Source organism: Vulpes lagopus, chromosome 6, assembly GCF_018345385.1.
Source record: "Vulpes lagopus strain Blue_001 chromosome 6, ASM1834538v1, whole genome shotgun sequence".
NCBI lineage: Eukaryota > Metazoa > Chordata > Mammalia > Carnivora > Canidae > Vulpes > Vulpes lagopus.
The window spans coordinates 39,978,834-39,996,401 of record NC_054829.1 but is presented as its reverse complement, the minus strand read 5'-3'; the positions used below and the strand labels follow the sequence as shown (position 1 = coordinate 39,996,401).

Genomic DNA, 17,568 nt, shown 5'->3' with positions numbered 1-17,568 from the left:
ACTTGAAAGTTATTATGAGAGTAGATCTTAAATATTATCACCACAAAAAAAATAGTATTTATGGGCACCTGGGTGACTCAGTCGGTTAAGCATCTGCCTTTAGCTCAGAGTCCTGGGATCAACTCCCTTGCCAGCCTCCTTGCTCTACAGGCAGTCTTCTCCCTCTTCCCTCCTCCCACTCATTTTCTCTCTCTCTCTGTCTCTCTCTCTCTCAAATAAATAAACTCTTAAAAAATAGGATTTATGGAATGCCTGGGTGGCTCAGCAGTTGAGTGTCTGCCTTCGGCTCAGGGCGTGATCCTGGAGTCTTAGGATGGAGTCCCACATCGGGCTCCTTGCATGGAGCCTGCTTATCCCTCTGCCTGTGTCACTGCCTCTCTCTCTCTCTGTGTCTCTCATGAATAAATAAAATCTTGAAAAAAATAGTCTTTATGCGAGGAGATGGAAATGTTAACTCACCTTATTGGGGTAACCATTTTGCAATATATATGTGTATCAAATCATCACATTGTGTCCCTTAAATATATGTTGACATATGTTATATGTCAATAATATCCCAGTAAAGCTGGAGGGGAAATAAAGATGGACCAGGGACTCTAATTAAAGAGAATCTGAAGAAGAAGTTGGATAGAGAAAAAAGTATGAGGTCACTGGAATTTGGAGAAAACTATCAGGGATCATCACAACTATTTGATGGCTTTCCTGACTTTCCTCCTGCAGACAGAAACTGGCCATAGACTAAAAAGAACGTATCTTCATTTTTAAAGCACTATAAAATCACTTTCAGCTGCCTTTTCCTTCCACAAACCTAAACGGGTTGTACTTGATGGAATGATTGTGACAATATGATACTGGTCCCCTAGGAACACAAAGGTAAAGCCCTTGAGTTTTCAGCTCTCATCACTGAACTGTTGACCACTGACCACTACCACCTACCAAGGACAACTTCTACTTGACCTGCAATAAGCTCAGTTAATTCCTCCCCCTTAAAGTATAGAGCTGTATAACCCAGCAATCTCACTTCTCAGTATATATCCAAAGAAAGCAAAAAGCATTATTCCAAAGAGATATCTCTACTCCGGTGTTCATAGCCACACACCTCACAATAGCCAAGGTATGGAAACAACCTACATGTCCACTGACAGATGAATGGATAAAGAAGATGCGATACACATACAATAGAATATTATTCAACCTTTAAAAAGAAGGAAATCCTATCATTTGCCACATGGATGAAACCGAAGGACATTATGCTGAGTGAAAGAAGTTCGACAGAGAGAGACAAATACTACATGGTAGTACTTATAGGTGGAATCTAAATTAAAAAAAAAAAAAGTCTAACTCATAAAAACAGAAAGTAGAAAAGTGGTTGCCAGGGGCTACAGCATGGAGAAAACAGGGAAAGATTGGTAAAAGGGTACAAACTGTCAGCTCTAAGATGAATAAAGTCTAAAGGTCTAATGTATAACATGGTGACTACTACAGATGATAACACTGTATTGTATCACTAGGATTTGCTACGAGAACAAAGCTTAAATGTCCTCACACCAAAAAAGTAAATATGTCAGGTGATGGCTGTGTCAATTAATCCAATGGTGGGAACTCTTTTACAATGTTATGCATCTACCAAGTCACCAAAATGTACACTCTAAATACAATTTTATTTCTCAACTATATCTCAATAAAGTCAGAAAAAATAGGGAACCCTTCGTGGATCAGCAGTTGAGGGTCTGCCTTTGGCTCAAGGCATGATCCTGGGGTCCTGGGATCAAGTCCCACATCGGGTTCCCTGCATGGAGCCTGCTTCTCCCTCTGCCTGTGTCTCAGTCTCTCTCTCTCTCTCTCTCTCTCTCTCTCTCTCTGTCTCTCTCTCTCTCTTTCTGTATCTCTCATGAATAAATAAAGTCTTTTCAAAAAAAAGTCAGAAAAAATAAGGCATAGAACTAAAAATAATGAAAAGGACCTCAAAAAGTCAGGCTGCACATCAGCAAGCCATGGCCAACAAATTGATCACTACCTTCGTGAGATGATTTGAATGACATTGCTTAGATCAACATGTCTCATAATCTCTCCCACACTCACCCACCCTGGTAGAGCCTTCCATCTCCTCCTCCCTGTCCTGAAATGCCCAACATGAGATGTTTACTCCACATCAGAGGAGTATTCTCTTGGAGGATTCCTTTCATACTGGGAAGGAAAGAAGGGCCCCAACTGCCATGGGAGATGAGAAAGGAAAGCCTTCCCCTTATACCACCAACCCCACCCTTCAACACAAGGGAACTTAAAAGGTTTACTATTTTGTCACTTTTAGTACCTGAGGAATCATATTGCAAGCCTGAGGAGATAGATAGCTCTAGAAAAAGGATGTTTCAGGAACTGTGTTGAGAAGACAGGAGGAAGACAAGCCTTACTGGAGTGAGGCTTTTAGTATAACCTTATTTCCTCCTTATCTTTGTCAACCAGAGAATTTTCTTATTTTGTAGGAGCCTATAATCATCTTGTAGCTGTTAAACACCTGTAATAGGATGTCACCGGTACCCTGCTGCAATTTTCTGTGGAACGATCAGTAACAAAAAGATATGATCACCTTTCCAAATATTACCAAAGTAATGTATTTTATTGCAGTTTGACCCAGAAAGGTGGAAAAGTACTGCATAAAAGAAAAGATGATCTTGTCCTCTGTTGTATCACCAATGATGAGCACAGTGCTTGGCCATCAGCAGTGTTCAAAAAGTATTTGTTGAACAGATGGACAGGTGAATGAATGCATAAACAATGAACTAAATGCAGGTTTTTAACAATGGGGTACATCTAAAGAAACACAGAGTAACAATTAATAAACAATTAGTAAAACATTCTCCAAATAATCTTGCAGCAAGCACAAAGGCAAAATATAAGAACAACAGGTGTGGAGGTCACTTGATGGAATGAGCACTGAGTGCTAGATGCCACTGATGAATCACTAAATTCTATCCCTGAAACTAATAATACACTATATGTTAGCTAAATTGAATTTAAATCTAAAAAAATTTTTAAAAAGAACAATAGGTACAAAACAAACCGGAGTTGTATACATTAATTTTCCGTTCATAAAAACTAAAGAGAGGGCAGCCTGGGTGGCTCAGCGGTTTAGCGCCACCTTCGGCCCAGGGCATGATCTTGGAGACCCGGGATCGAGTCCCACGTCAGGCTCCCTGTGTGGAGCCTGCTTCTCCCTCTGCCTGTATCTCTGCCTCTCTCTCTCTCTTTCTCATGAGTAAATAAATAAAATCTTAAAAAAAAAAAAAACTAAAGAGAAAGTCATCTGTATTTCAGCCAGTCTTTCAACTAGTTACACCCAAGAGCAACAATGATGTCATGAACAGCTCTAAACACAGAGGGCAATGATATGAAATAAATATTCAACAAATAATTGTGCCAAAAACCATAAGGAGACCACTGATCCAAAGAACTGAATCTAAAGGAAGAACTCAAAATAAAATAAAATAAAATAAAATAAAATAAAATAAAATAAAATAAAGAACTCATTCAAATTATACTCCCATGTTGTATTTAAAGGTTACAGGGTAGTGCTTTCTGATTTTGGTAATTCTGTTAAACGCCAAATTTTATTTTCGCCTATTTGAATCCTAAATAAGCATGCAGACCAATGTAAAACACACACACACACACACACACACACAAGAAAAAAGGGGCACCCCCGGTGGCGCAGCGGTTTAGCGCCGCCTGCAGCCCAGGGTCTGATCCTGGAGACCCAGGATCGAGTCCCGTGTCAGGCTCCCTGCATGGAGCCCGCTTCTCCCTCTGCCTGTGTCTCTGCCTCTCAGTCTCTCTCTCTCTCTCTCTCTCTCTCTCTGAATAAATAAATTTTTTTAAAAATACTTATTTAAAAAAAAACAAACACACATGCACACACACACACAATTATTTCATATTAAAATAACACAGAAAAAGAAAATAAAAATGAACCTCTATAAGAAGGAATTGGTCTTGGTTTACCAGATATAACAGACACCAATAATAGTGATCAAAGACTTAAAAATTCTATTTCTCCTGAGAATCTCCAAAAAACACTGCAGTCCTGGTAAGAAAGGTTCACAGAGTTCAGCCTGAAAATTTCTTCAAGTTGTGTCTGTCACCTGGAATGGAAAGTACATCCTCACAACTAATGCTTCCTTATTCCCAGGATGACTTGACACGGATTACTTCATAACACCAAGGATTCGCAGTGACACTAACAGCAATCAAGTGGGCAATAATGACAGTTGAGTAACCACCTCTAGTGACAGACAACAAATCCTCCCACCACTTCACACTATTCCCACTCCCAAGCACGACACACATTACATAAACTCCCTTTCGCTCTTGCTGAACCAGCACTAGCTAAGGGTGTCCCTCTGCACTCAGGATGCCCAGTCTGGCATTGAGTGAGCTCCCTGGTCATGGACCTAATGGATTTTTTTCATAGTCTTCTTACTAAGATCAAGTCACATGTTGGCATGGCCACCGTTGAGAATTCTGACACCTAACAACAGTGAAAACCTGACAGGTGTCCGCCAAAAAACCGAAACAGGTTTTTGCAAAACACCCGCCAAAAACAGGTGTTTGCAACAGGGATGCAGACGTGGTTCGATGTCTCATTGTTGGGCTTGATGTGAACTGAAACTATAACACAAAAACTGTAAAACATCAAACAGAGATGTCAGGTAAGTGCCATACAGCTAAGAGATGCTCAATGATATCAAGCAGGAAGTGTGTCCACAGCTTCCACAGAGAAATGTCCTATTGCAAGTGGCAGGAAGAAAAAAAGATATGTCTAAAAAAAAAAAAAAAAGATATGTCTAGACAGTATCCTCTTTAATCCAATTTCACCTGTCTAGATACTCTGACAAAATCTCTTAACTGCTGTTTTATAACCCATAACAATACTTCGAACTTACACGGGGCTTTTCTTCAGAGGAGCTCAAAATGCTTTGCAGGCATTATCCTCTAAGCTTACACTGTCAGCTAAACAGAAAGCAAGCCTGATAAACTCTGTTTTACTTACAGCCCTCACAGCTGGTGATATAACTGCCTTGAGTGCTTAAATACCATAACAGAGCCTCAAATGGGTTTGTTGAGCCCAGAATTTTTGACTCTCTAGAACAGGCCTGTTGTATTTGTTGCAAACACTTCTGCCTAAGTTCACCAAAACCAAGAGTTTTACTTTTGTTCAGGACCAGAACTGTGAGTTAATTCCCAATGAATCCAAACAGAACATATATATGGAAGAAAAATTACCCCACGATCATGGCCTGAATAATCTGACTCTGCTCCAAAGTCCGGTTTGGACCTACCAAAGGTCTTCAGTTTCTCTCATTCCATTTTTATCACAGTTTAGACATTTTTAGATTTCCAGAAGCTACAGATGTTGCTAGCATTCCCAGAGTATTACTAATGAGGGGAATCTTGGTTGAGAATACATGATCCCGGGCAGCCCTGGTGGCTCAGCAGTTTAGCGCCACCTTCGGCCCAGGGCGTGATCCTGGAGACCAGAGATGGAGTCCCATATCGGACTCCCTGCATGGGGCCTGCTTCTCCCTCTGCCTGTGTCTCTGCCTCTCTCTTTCTCTCTCTCTCTCTCTCTCTCTCTCTCTCTCTCTCTGTGTGTGTGTGTGTGTGTGTCTCATGAATAAATAAATAAAGTCTTTAAAAAAAAAGAGAGAGAGAATACATGATCCCAATAATGGAGACAGGAAGAATTTCAACAGTAATACTTGTACTCAACGTAACCTGTCTCTCCCTGTTTTACAGGAAGAAGAGCATCTTACCTATACACTCTGTCTCTTTGGAAAAGTAATCATCAATTTGAATCATCATCTTTTAAGTGTCAAACTTTTCTTTTTAGTGGCCCTTTTCTTTCCTTTACAATGTTTAAAATTAAATCTAAGGTAAATTAGGGCACATGAAGAAGAGAAAGAATATCATGGAAAAAACAGGGCAGATGCTGAGTACATATTAGCCTTTCTCCCACTTCCCCCTTAAAGGGAGTCGCTTGGACACATCCCAGTAGCATATTTCTAAAAGAAGAAACATTTGGGGGCACCTGTGTGGCTGAGTCGATCAGATGTCCAACTCTTGGTTTCAGCTCAGGTCATGGAGCCCCACGATGAGTTCCGCACGCTCAGGGGAAGTCTGCTTTAGATTCTCTCAACTTCTCCCTCTGTCCCTTGCCCACCACCCCCACCCTGCTTGCATGCTCACTCCCAGATAAATAAATAAATAAAATCTTCCAAAAAGACAAAAAATAGCTTTTTCCTCTGGGCTGCCAACATGCCATCCAGACAGAGGAAGACCCGGAAACTTTGGGGCCACATGAGCCATGGCCACGGCCGCATCGGCAAGCACCGGAAACACCCAAGAGGCCAGGGGAATGCTGGTGACATGCATCATCACAGGATCAACTTCAACAAATATCACCCAGGTTACTTTGGAAAAGTCGGTATGAGACATTACCACTTAAAGAGGAACCAGAGCTTCTGCCCAACTGTCAACCTTGACAAAGTGTGGACCTTAGTCAGTGAGCAGACACAGGTAAACGCTGCCAAAAACAAGACTGGAGCTGTTCCTATTATCAATGTGGTGCGATCAGGCTACTACAAAGTTTTGGGAAATGGAAAGCTTCCAAAACAGCCTGTCATGGTGAATGCCAAATTCTTCAGTAGAAAAGCTGAGGAGAAGATAAGGGGTGTTTGGGGCGCCTGCGTTCTAGTAGCTTGAAGCCACATAGGGGGAGGTTCATTAAATGCTAACAAGTGAAAAAAATAAAAAGACAAAAAATAAATAAAATAAAAGAAGAAATATTTGTTGGCATGTGTTTTCCTGGCAATTTCTATACAAATATAATCAAAAGCCATCATAACAATATGGTTTCCACACTTAACTATCACTAAATGAAACAATGGGGATGGCACTGCTTTTATTTTCCAGACCTTTTTTTTTTTAACTTGGACATCAAAATGGATACAAAACTGGAAAGCCAGGAAAGAAAAAATTAAACTTGTTTTGAGGATATGAAACAAATCTCCAGCAGATGGCTCTCTGGTATCATAAGGGATGCAGGAGCCCCAGAAGCATCTGAAGTCCTTCATGTCCACCAAATTCAGCAGCTCACAATGTAAAGCTGACTCAAAATTTATGGAATTACATGACATTTCTAAAATCTTAAGTATTGCTGCCAATTCAGTGCTTTCACATTTTCTCATGTAACATTGGATATGTACAATAGAATATATATACAATATTTACTTTATTAAGCCTAATAATGAATTGAATCCCAGAGAATTTAAGAATTGGAATATTCCAGGGTACCTGGGTGGCTCAGAGGTTGAGCATCTGCCTTTGGCTCAGGTCATGGTCCTGGGATGGAGTCCTGCATCCTGCATCAGGCTCCCCAGAGGGAGCCCTGCCTCACTCTCCCTCTGCCTATGTCTCTGACTCACTCTTTGTGTCTCTCATGAATAAACAAATAAAATCTTTAAAAAAAAAAAAAAAGGTGATAACAACAAAAAGCAGGACAAGTCAAGTAGCAAGCACATCAATTAAACAAGATAATGGTCCTAAAACCATCCACTCCATCATTCATCATTTACCCAATGCCTGGAACCCACATGCCAATGCGGATACAAGATAGAAAGACCTGACTCTGCCCACCTGCCCTGAAGGAGGTCTAGAAAACTCATTTAAGGGGATCCCTGGGTGGCGCAGCGGTTTGGCGCTTGCCTTTGGCCCAGGGCGCGATCCTGGAGACCCGGGATCGAATCCCATGTCGGGCTCCCGGTGCATGGAGCCTGCTTCTCCCTCTGCCTGTGTCTCTGCCTCTCTCTCTCTCTCTCTCTCTCTCTCTCTCTCTCTGTGTGTGTGTGACTATCATAAATAAATAAAAATTAAAAAAAAAAAGAAAGAAAGAAAACTCATTTAAGAGCACAAACTGATGATCAGCTGCTGGGAAGATAGACTCTTTTTGGGTGTCCATACTAGTAAAAATGAAATGGCACCCTCTCTAATTTTTTCCCACTCATTTTCCTCTTTTCCTTTATAATTCCTTTCACTATTTCTTTTTTTTTTAAGATTTTATTTATTTATTCATTAGAGACCCAGAGAGAGAGAGACAGAGAGAGAGGCGGAGACACAGGCAGAGGAAAAAGCAGGTTCCATGAAGGAGCCCAATGTGGGACTCGGATCCTGGGACTCCAGGACCATGCCCTGGGCCAAAGGCAGGCGCCAAACCGCTGAGCCACCCAGGGATCCCCCCTTTCACAATTTCTTATATTGTGACAAAACATGAGAGGCTCCTAACTCTGGGAAATGAACAAAGGGTAGTGGAAGGGGAAGTGAGGGGGGGATGGGGTGACTGGGTGATGGGCACTGAGGAGGGCACTTGATGGATGAGCACTGGGTGTTATATGTTGGCAAATCAAACTTCAATAAAAAATTTTTTAAAAATGAAATGGGATAGGTAAACATGTGGACTGCCAACACTTAAATAAGAATATGTCACATAAAAATCAACATTTTTAGCTTATCCTGAAAAACTTCCAAGATCTGGCATCACTGAGCTCACATACTCCTCCTGGCAACAATATGAGCAAGATGTGTCCAGATCAGAGGGAGTATGTGCAGTAGTACCACACTTACCAATCCCTACTGTCTTAGGCACCTTCCTCTTTGCTTACTTATATTGTCTACCTGGCCACCCAAGGTTGCATGGAGAAGATGTGAATATTTCATTCCAACTATTCATACATAGTATTAAATGATAAATGATACATGGTTTTAATTGATAAATGATCTTAAAAATCATATTTATTATGCATTTACTCCAGGTCATGCAAGCATTTACTACACAAAAATCTCATTCTATTCTTACAATAAGAGATAGGAATATAAATAGCCCTACTTTACACAGATAGGAAAACTGAAGTCTAAGGAAATTAAACAATTTGGTCAAGATCACAATGCATATTCATGACAGAGCAAAGATTTAAATACACGCATGTCCATGCAAGTCCAGCAGAACTATTTTCCACTAGTCTATACTGCTCTTCAGTGGGGACTGGGTGGTCTGAGAGGCTTCATAAAGGAGGATGAGTTTGAGCTGAACTGTTTCTATTTCTCCTTCCTATCCTCTTTTAACTTCATAGCTTTCTGTTATAGAGCACAGAGCACTAACTATTATTTATTACAAAATGCGATAATGTCTATTTTCATACAGGTTTATTTCTTGTAGAGTGAGAACAGTGTTATACTGCCTAGACACGAATCATGCCATGCTTTTAACAAACATGGGATTTTCCTTTGAGGGTGGGGTGGTGTCAATCATGATAGTTGTCTGGCTGTCAATTGCCTAGGGATTAAACCTACAAAGCAGGGCAGATAATATGTATGTGGGAATAGGGATTCCCTCCCTGGTGGTGGTCCCTAGAGGAAATTTACATCTTGCTCTTGGCTCTTCCATGTTGGGGTAGGGATGAGGAGGACAAAAGGAAGTTATCCTCTGTATAGGAAACAAGCCAAAGCTGAGAAGCCAGAAAGCCTAGCAAGGTGCTTGAAAACTGTTCTAGTACTTTGGATATAGAATATAAAAAAAACTTCTCAGAGTGTGGAATGGGTCAGGACCTGGGAGCCCTGAGAACTTTTTAGCTAAGATAAGATAAGAGAAATTTGTATGTTGTGAGTCTAATTCACTTTGTGTTTCTATTATTTTCTTGGTTTATTTGCTTTGTGTTCCCTCAGGTTTGAGCCAAGTATTTTTTTTTTAATTTCTACTAATTTCAATTGAAATAAGTGACAGGGTTTTCACTTATGTTCGAGCTGGAGTTTTAATAGGATATAGGACCCCTCAGGGAACACGTGAAGCAGATACCCTGAGAAAACTGAGGGATCAATGTCAGGCCTTTTGCCCACCTCCTTCTCATAATAAAGCATTGGAAATTCTTTACACATTTTTTATAGAAAAAAATGTCCATAAAGTATTTTGTTTGGAGATATCAAACAATGTAAAAGGAGGTAATATGGCTGAAGAAGAAAAGGCACTGGTAAATTTAAGCCAAATCAAAGTAACTCTTTCAAGACGTTTGCAATGTTTCCAAGTGTGAACATTCTTAAAATCTTGTAAGGCCATTCAAATTGATGCATTATATTTTTATCCTAATCTTTTCCTTTGGGGTTATGTATACATTTAAGTGATAAGAGGTAGTCTGATGTCAAAACAACTTCATGATTATGAAATCAGCCTGATAATGCTCAGTTGATAATATCCTTATGTTATTTTATACACTGTTAAGGTTTGTGATTGTTTGTATTCCAAAGCAATAAAATTATCATGTTCACACTAGTAGAAGAACAGTTATGCCTAGCCTCGAGAAAGCATGCCTGTTAAAAATGCCTTAATTTTCTGCAAACATCTAAAATGCCTTTGAGGTTTCAAACCACAGCCTATCATGTGGTTATAAGCCACATTTGCTTCAACAACTACACAAAATCACCAAACATAGAAAGCCCCATTTGGACCAGTCCTCACAAGGATTCTCAACCTTGGAGTACGAGCCCAGATGAATTACTCAAAACCAATCCTTTTGCCTGGGTTCTGAACATTCTCCTCAAGAGAGACATGGTGCAGTTTCCTATAAATCAAGTATTTGTTAGCCTGAGACTGAGCATGTGGTTGCCTCTTCTACATTGAAAAGCAGTTGCTTCTGTTATTAAAAACTATTCTTGGGGCACCTGAGTGGCTTAGTTGGTTAAGCGCGTCAGACTCATGACTTCATTCATCTCAGGTCACAATCTGAGGGTTGTGAGATCATCAGGCTCAGTGGGGAGTCTGCTTCTCTCTCTTTACCTCTCTCTCCTCTCTCCTGCTCTCTCTCCTGCTCTCTCTCGCTCTCTCTCTCAAATAAATAATCTTTCTTAAAAATTATGAAAGAGGAACGCGTGGGTGGCTCAGTGGTTGAGTGTCTGCCTTCAGCTCAGGGCATGATCCTGGAGTTTCGGGATCGAGTCCCACATCGGACTCCCTGAGTGGAGCCTGCTTCTTCCTCTGCCTATGTCTCTGCCTCTCTCTCTCTCTCTCTCTCTCTCTCTTTCTGTGTCTCTCATGAATAAATAAAATCTTTTTTTTTTAGAAGTTATCATTACATTTATTAACACTTAGCTGGTAAGGGAGACTAACATTAAACTGACCAGGGACTCGACATAGTGGGATCACAGTGATGGAAAGTGCCTAGAATTTTCTGAGGTTCTGGATCACGGGAGAAAAATCCCTTGTGCACAGATGTTTCTAAATGGGTGTTAAATAAACTAATTCACCGTTTCCCATAAAAGGGACACTGATTATACATGTCAGGCCTCATGGCTGGAGCGGATTTTATTTCTGTAGCCCAGACACCGATAGGTTTACTCTCTCAAGGGGAGCGCTCAGTGGCGAGGCGACTCCCGACCCGAAGAGGGCTGAGGCATCCGGTACTTGGACAGGTCCAGGTTGAGGTCTAAGAAGGTGTACGGGGTGTAGTCGTGGTGCTGGAGGTTCCTGTACGTGATGTTGTCGAATGGCTCGGCTTGAGCAGGCTCCGGTGTGTTGTCCTGCTCTTGCAGGCCTGGCGCCGCGTCTTCAGCCGTCCCGTCCTTCCCCTCAGGCTCCAGACCTGTGGTCTTCTGCTTGAACACACCTGCATCAGGGGCAGGAACTGGCTTTGGATGTTGCAGTGGCATCTGATCTTCCAAAACCTCCTGTTTAGCCTCCAAGACTCCTCCCGTTACCTGCTTCCCCACATTTTCCTTGTCGGGTAGGGGAAATGCCACCTCCCGGTCACCTTCCAGTACTTGCTTTTCAAAATGTCTTTCTCTGGATCAAGAGATGCCTGCAGCTGTCCTGCCGCTCTGGTTCTTTCTGTCAATTGCACAGGTGCTGGGCTGACATCTGGCTGTGTAGACAATCCTGACTTTGTGGGGTCAGGGAAGGTTTTTTTAACTTCAAGTGGCTTTTGGCTTTCTTGATCTTCTTCACTGGATCTAAATATTTTCTCCATTTGTTTTTCCTTTATATTTTGCTTCACAATCTCTTTATCTGCTTGTAACTTGGGGGTTGTAGCTTTTGGTTTAGCATCTTTTCTGTCCTCTGATGGCTTCACGGTGGGCCCTTTCTTCTTTCCCTGACAGGGTCTCTCTGAAGGGCTGAGATCTGGCTGCACTTGCTGTGACCGGATCTTCTCTCTTGCTGCTGTTGCAATTTTGGAGGCTCTACTTTCAGGGGAACGGGGGGCCTGTGGTGTTGGAAGCCCTTCTTTGCCCCTGCTCATCATCTGAGGATCAACCTTGGAGGCATCACCCTCTTCGTCAGACTCTGAATCCGAGGAGGAGTCTGAACTGGAGGAGCTGGACGAAGATGTTGAAGATGACGAAGATGATGATGAATCATTTGTCCTTCCCTTGCTCTCCTGAGGAACTTTTGAATCCGAACCCTGTTTTCTGAATGGAGGCAGAACTTTTTGAGGAAACTCTACCAAAGTCTTTCTTGATAAAAACTCTGGAAGCCCTTCATCTGTGAATGGCATGCTATCATCGGGACTGGTGCTAGGGCTAGCTGCCACCCTGCCTCAATTCACAATTGACGGGTAACAACTGGGTGAAGACAAGTTTTTAGACAATTCGGCTGCTGTTGGGGTGGCCAGTGGCCTGCCCCTCTCCTTTCGTTCGACTACTTTTTTTGGTGGACTTTGCTTCTTGGGATTTGGTGGCAGTCCCTTTTCGCTCTTCCCTGATTCTGCACAGAGAGAAACCGTGGAAGCAAGTCCTCGAAATACTCGTGCTTCGAGGAGCATAATCTTCAGCGCCGCGGACCGTCCTTCCCGCAGCACAAGTGACGCCGCCCTGACAGCGACACCGGGGACGCCCGCCAAATAAAATCTTTTTAAAAAGCTATGAAAGAATCTATTCTTAAGAAATAGTTTATCTAACTAAAAAGCTAAATTAGCAAATTATGCTTGATTACATGTCTTTAAACTGATTGCTAGTGTGGTATACATGGTATCTATTCAACATCCTTTACAATGTTTTCTACATTTTTAGGTTTGTCATCAATTATTTTTTTATAAATATTAATAGAACAATGAGTGTATATGTATACAAATATATACACCTACACACACACACACACACACACACACACACACACACGACTCACAAACATATCAATTCCTTATTTCTCTAAACTGAGGCAAAGCTCTCATTCCTAATTCTCAGAGTTCTTTTTTTTTCCGTAATTTGTTGTGTGATACTTTCCCACTTTCTACATTGTATTTCTGTTATTTATATATGTCTTAACTCTTCTACTAACTTTTATGCAAGATCCACTCCCATTTCTTCTTTTTTACTATCTGAATCACCAAATACTTGCTAAATGTGCACATAAATGAATGAACAGAAACTCTTAATATACATAAGGCTAAATCCTTTCCTCATCCTGAGCTATGACGTAAAATTTCATGTGTGTCTAAGGGTGAACTTTACTAAGCAGTACTAACTTTCTACTTTCTAGTGCTGAGCAACAAAGGTTCCAAAAAAAGGAAAACATCAGCTCTAGAATAATTTTTGCTTAATTGTGATTATACTGATAAATGAATTCCTTATGATAAGATAGCATACTAGAAAACTTAGAGTGAGTATCAGTTATCTTTCTTCAACAGCAGAATTTGTAAGCAAAGCTATAGGGTAATACATCATAAGAATGATTTTAAATATTTCTGAAATACCACTGGCTATGTGAGCATTAGTACCAAACCTGGGATAACCATTCTCTTGCTAAGTAATTGACTGTACTAACATACGGTACTTAAGAACAGAGATCTATCATAAATACCAGAAAAAGGATGATGACTTCAGGACAAAACAACAAAGTGACTTACTATAAGAGGTAATCAATTACTGAAATCACCAGCAAGTCTGTGTTTTGTAATCTGTCATGTAATATATATGAAAATGATGCAAAGATAAAAACAAGTTAAAAAAATGGCTCATCCTTGCCTTGGCAATCATGTGAGATGTTTTCCTGTGTTCTTGTTAATGGTCATAAAATTATTAATTTTTATTAAATTTCCATTGCTTTTGCCAGAACAAGCATGGAGGGGAGAATTCAGCATTTAATCTGCCAAATCAGGTCATCACTAATAATCAAACCAAGGGCATATTCCATCAAATACTCTTCTCCTCATCCTCCCCATTTGTATATCATGAAATCCAACTCATTTCCAAGAACAAAGGCCAAAACTTGTACCCATCCCCCATCCTTAACACAATTAGAGCAAACATCCCTAACCTCTTACTGTAATATCACAAGTAATGGTGGACAACAGTTCAAATTCACTCCTTACTTGATCTTTCTTATTATATTTCACTGAGCAGCACCCAAAGGTAAATCATATAAACTGAGGTTCATAAATATGGTGTCAAGATGACATTTTGAATATTCTGTCTCATTTATCCATTCTAGCTGCCTCCTGAGTGGAAAAGTTACATGAGAATTGAGAAAATAACAGGAGTGCATACCAGGAAAGGAGTGCATACCAGGAAGACCAAAAACATTGATTTTGTGAATAAAATGCAAGTAAAAAGCAAACACTTCTCTCATAAACTCTATACAAGTTCTTAAGTACCCTCAATGGAGCTATTAAAGAAAAACATCTCTGACATTTTTCCACAATGCCACTTAAAGAATGCACATCCCAATTCATTTCTGATTGACCAATAAAAAAATAAAGCATCTTGACTTCAGTAGCAACTATGAGGCCGCCAGACTGAAAGAAGAATCATTCAGTCATCTGAATAAAGATATGCTTTTCCAACATGACTCTCTTCTGAAATTCCTACATTATCAGCAGAGAGAATCCTAGGACAAAGAGAACTAAGAATTCCAAATAAGAAAGGAGAGAGAACACCACTATTTCTGCAGCAGAAGAAATTAAAAAGAGTTACAAATATATAATGGAAATGCTCTCAGAGGACTGTAGAAAACATCCATGAAATTAAATACACATACACACACACACACACACAAACACACACACACACACACACACACACACACACAATCACCAAGGCAGGAAAATGGATGTCACCAAAATAGATTAAATAACAAACAACACGACAATGACGGCTTTCTGCCCTATGTGTGCTGCCTGGCTGGAAAAAGATGTCAAAAATGCAATTTTGAAACCTAAATATAAGGACAACTAAAATGATCTTCAAAAAAAACAAGGAAAAAAAACTTGTCAGGAAAGAAAAAAATTAAAGTTAAATGATCTATTTGGTCTTATTTTTAAAAAATCAAGATGCTAAAGAAAGGTTAAACATGACTTCCCTGTTGGACACTAAGAATTAAAAATCTGTTTAAAAAGGTAATGTTACATGCTTACCTATATCATACATTGTAAGTTAAAAAAAAAACAAAAAACATGGTAATTCTCCAGCAAGTCAATTACTGTGAGTTTGTTTGATAAACCCCATGATGAATGGGCCTTTGGAAACATGAGGAAATGGGAACTGTCTGGGATACTGGCACTAGATTATACAGCCCCAACACTCAGCCTATTTACAGAAAGACATGAAGTAGGATCAGTCACATCAAGAATTCACCTTCTCCAGCCCAGGGATCCTGGTATTTCTTCTTCTCTTACAGAAGAGCAATAAGTTAACCCAGAGCAATCTTGAGAGAATCCAAGCAAATTCATGATGTTCCCAAGTCTGTCTGGTCAGCATCATGACGAGTACCAAGCAGTCTCCCATTTCCCATTAGCAGGAAGGCTCAGATACTGAATTTCAACCATTAAGGGAGGAAGTCTAGGGGTGTGAGTAAGGATTACCAAATCCTAATCTCAAGAAATCTTTGTTTTTGAACTCTTACCTCTCGCATGTACTTAGATCCTAGTACTTGGTACAATAAACCCACAATTGATTTTTTTTCTGAATATTGAATTATTAAAGCAATAACCTGCCACCCTACAGAATTATTGTTACAATTTTGCAGCACAGATAAATTTCTATCTTCTGTGGGAGTACAAGAGAGCCTAAAATAAGTTTGATTTATTTAGAGTAAATAGATATCCTCAATTGGATTTCTAAAATACAGAAAGCAGAGATGGCTCAGGTGGATGAATAACCAACTCTTGGTTTCAGCTCAGACCATGGTCTCACGTGCCATGGGATAGAACCTACCAGGAGCTCCAAGCTCCAAGGGGAATCTGCTTGAAGATTCTCTCCCTTGCTCCTCCCCTGACTTCTGCATACACATGTACTCGTGCGCTCTCACTCTGTCTCTAAAATAAATGGATCTTTAAGAAAAAAAAGCAAGCAGAACTTCTTTAAGTTCTTCAAGAAATATTGAAAGACCTAGTCCAATTGTTATTAGGGTTAAAATATTCTAAAGACAGTTAACCCAGATAAAAAAATTCCAAGCAAATTTTCATAAGTAATCAGATATTGTTAAGTTCTCATTTTGGAGCAGAGAAATACATTAATATTCACCAAAAAAGGATATCAATCTACACAGAGATCATGTCCAAATACTCATTTATGTGGTTATACATATGCAACTAACTTGCCATATCCTATTTTGAATAAAAAATTAGAAGACTTTTGTCATTTTTATATTTCAAATATGATAAATGCAGCCCAAGTAGAGTTATGCCTGAGATAAATATAATGCATTTTTTATCACCCTGAAAACCTGTATTCCCTAAAAAAAAAAAAAAAAAAAAAAAAAAAGGTACAGAGAAGTAGTGTATCAGGCAAAGTGACAGATAAACCATTATCCCTTCAAAAATCACACCACATTTTTGCTGACAAGGTAAAACACCTACCAAAATAGGCACACGGCAGTATGCACTTATAGAGGCAGAAACAGAAATGTAAAACACACCGAAACTTCTCCTGCTCTACCAATGCACATCTCTCAAGTGGGTGTTGCAGAGCCAGAGCACGTCCACCTTCAGAGCCCACTGGCAAACTTCTCATAAGCAGACCCCAGTTATGTACTGAGTTGCATCCCCACAAAAAAATATATACATATATATATATATATATTTAAATATATCCTGCCACACTTGTGAATATGACCTGACTCGAAAACAGGATATTGGCAGATATAATCTAGTTAAGATGAGGTGATTGGGATGAGTCCTAATACAGTGGATGGTGTTCTTGTAAGAGCAGGGAAATTTGGGCAGAGAGAACACTCAGGGATAAGAGCCAGGTGAGCATGGCGCCACGCATTGCAATTATGCTATCACAAGCAAAGAAACTCAAGAGGCCACCAGAAGCTGGAAGAAGCAAGGGATGATCCCCCTCTAGAGGCACTGGAAGGAGCATGGCCTTGCCTACACCTTGATTTCAGACTTCCAGCCTCCAAAACTACAGAAAAAATTTCTGTTGTTTTACGCCATCCAGTTTGCAGTATTTCACTACTGCAGCCCTAGAAAACACTAGACAGTGATTACGTTGTAGAAACGTTAAAAAGGAGACAAAGACAACAGGGTGCCA

General features: G+C 40.2%; 2 protein-coding genes and 1 long non-coding RNA gene across 6 annotated transcripts in view; 1 reads left to right on the top strand and 2 right to left on the bottom strand.

Moving 5' to 3' along the window:
• The window catches only part of ARMH4 (armadillo like helical domain containing 4), a 160,467-nt gene that overhangs the window by 85,025 nt on the left and 57,874 nt on the right, over window positions 1–17,568 (bottom strand). The window lies entirely within an intron of this gene.
• LOC121493850 (60S ribosomal protein L27a-like) lies at window positions 6,313–6,759 on the top strand. Its single transcript, XM_041760169.1, has one exon. It carries the CDS (start codon window positions 6,313–6,315, stop codon window positions 6,757–6,759), a length of 447 nt encoding a protein of 148 aa, XP_041616103.1.
• Window positions 11,151–12,899, bottom strand: LOC121493851. The gene is made up of 2 exons (XR_005988573.1): window positions 12,738–12,899; window positions 11,151–11,604 (listed from the first exon to the last, which is right to left on the bottom strand). It is a non-coding gene; the product is annotated as an uncharacterized LOC121493851 (long non-coding RNA).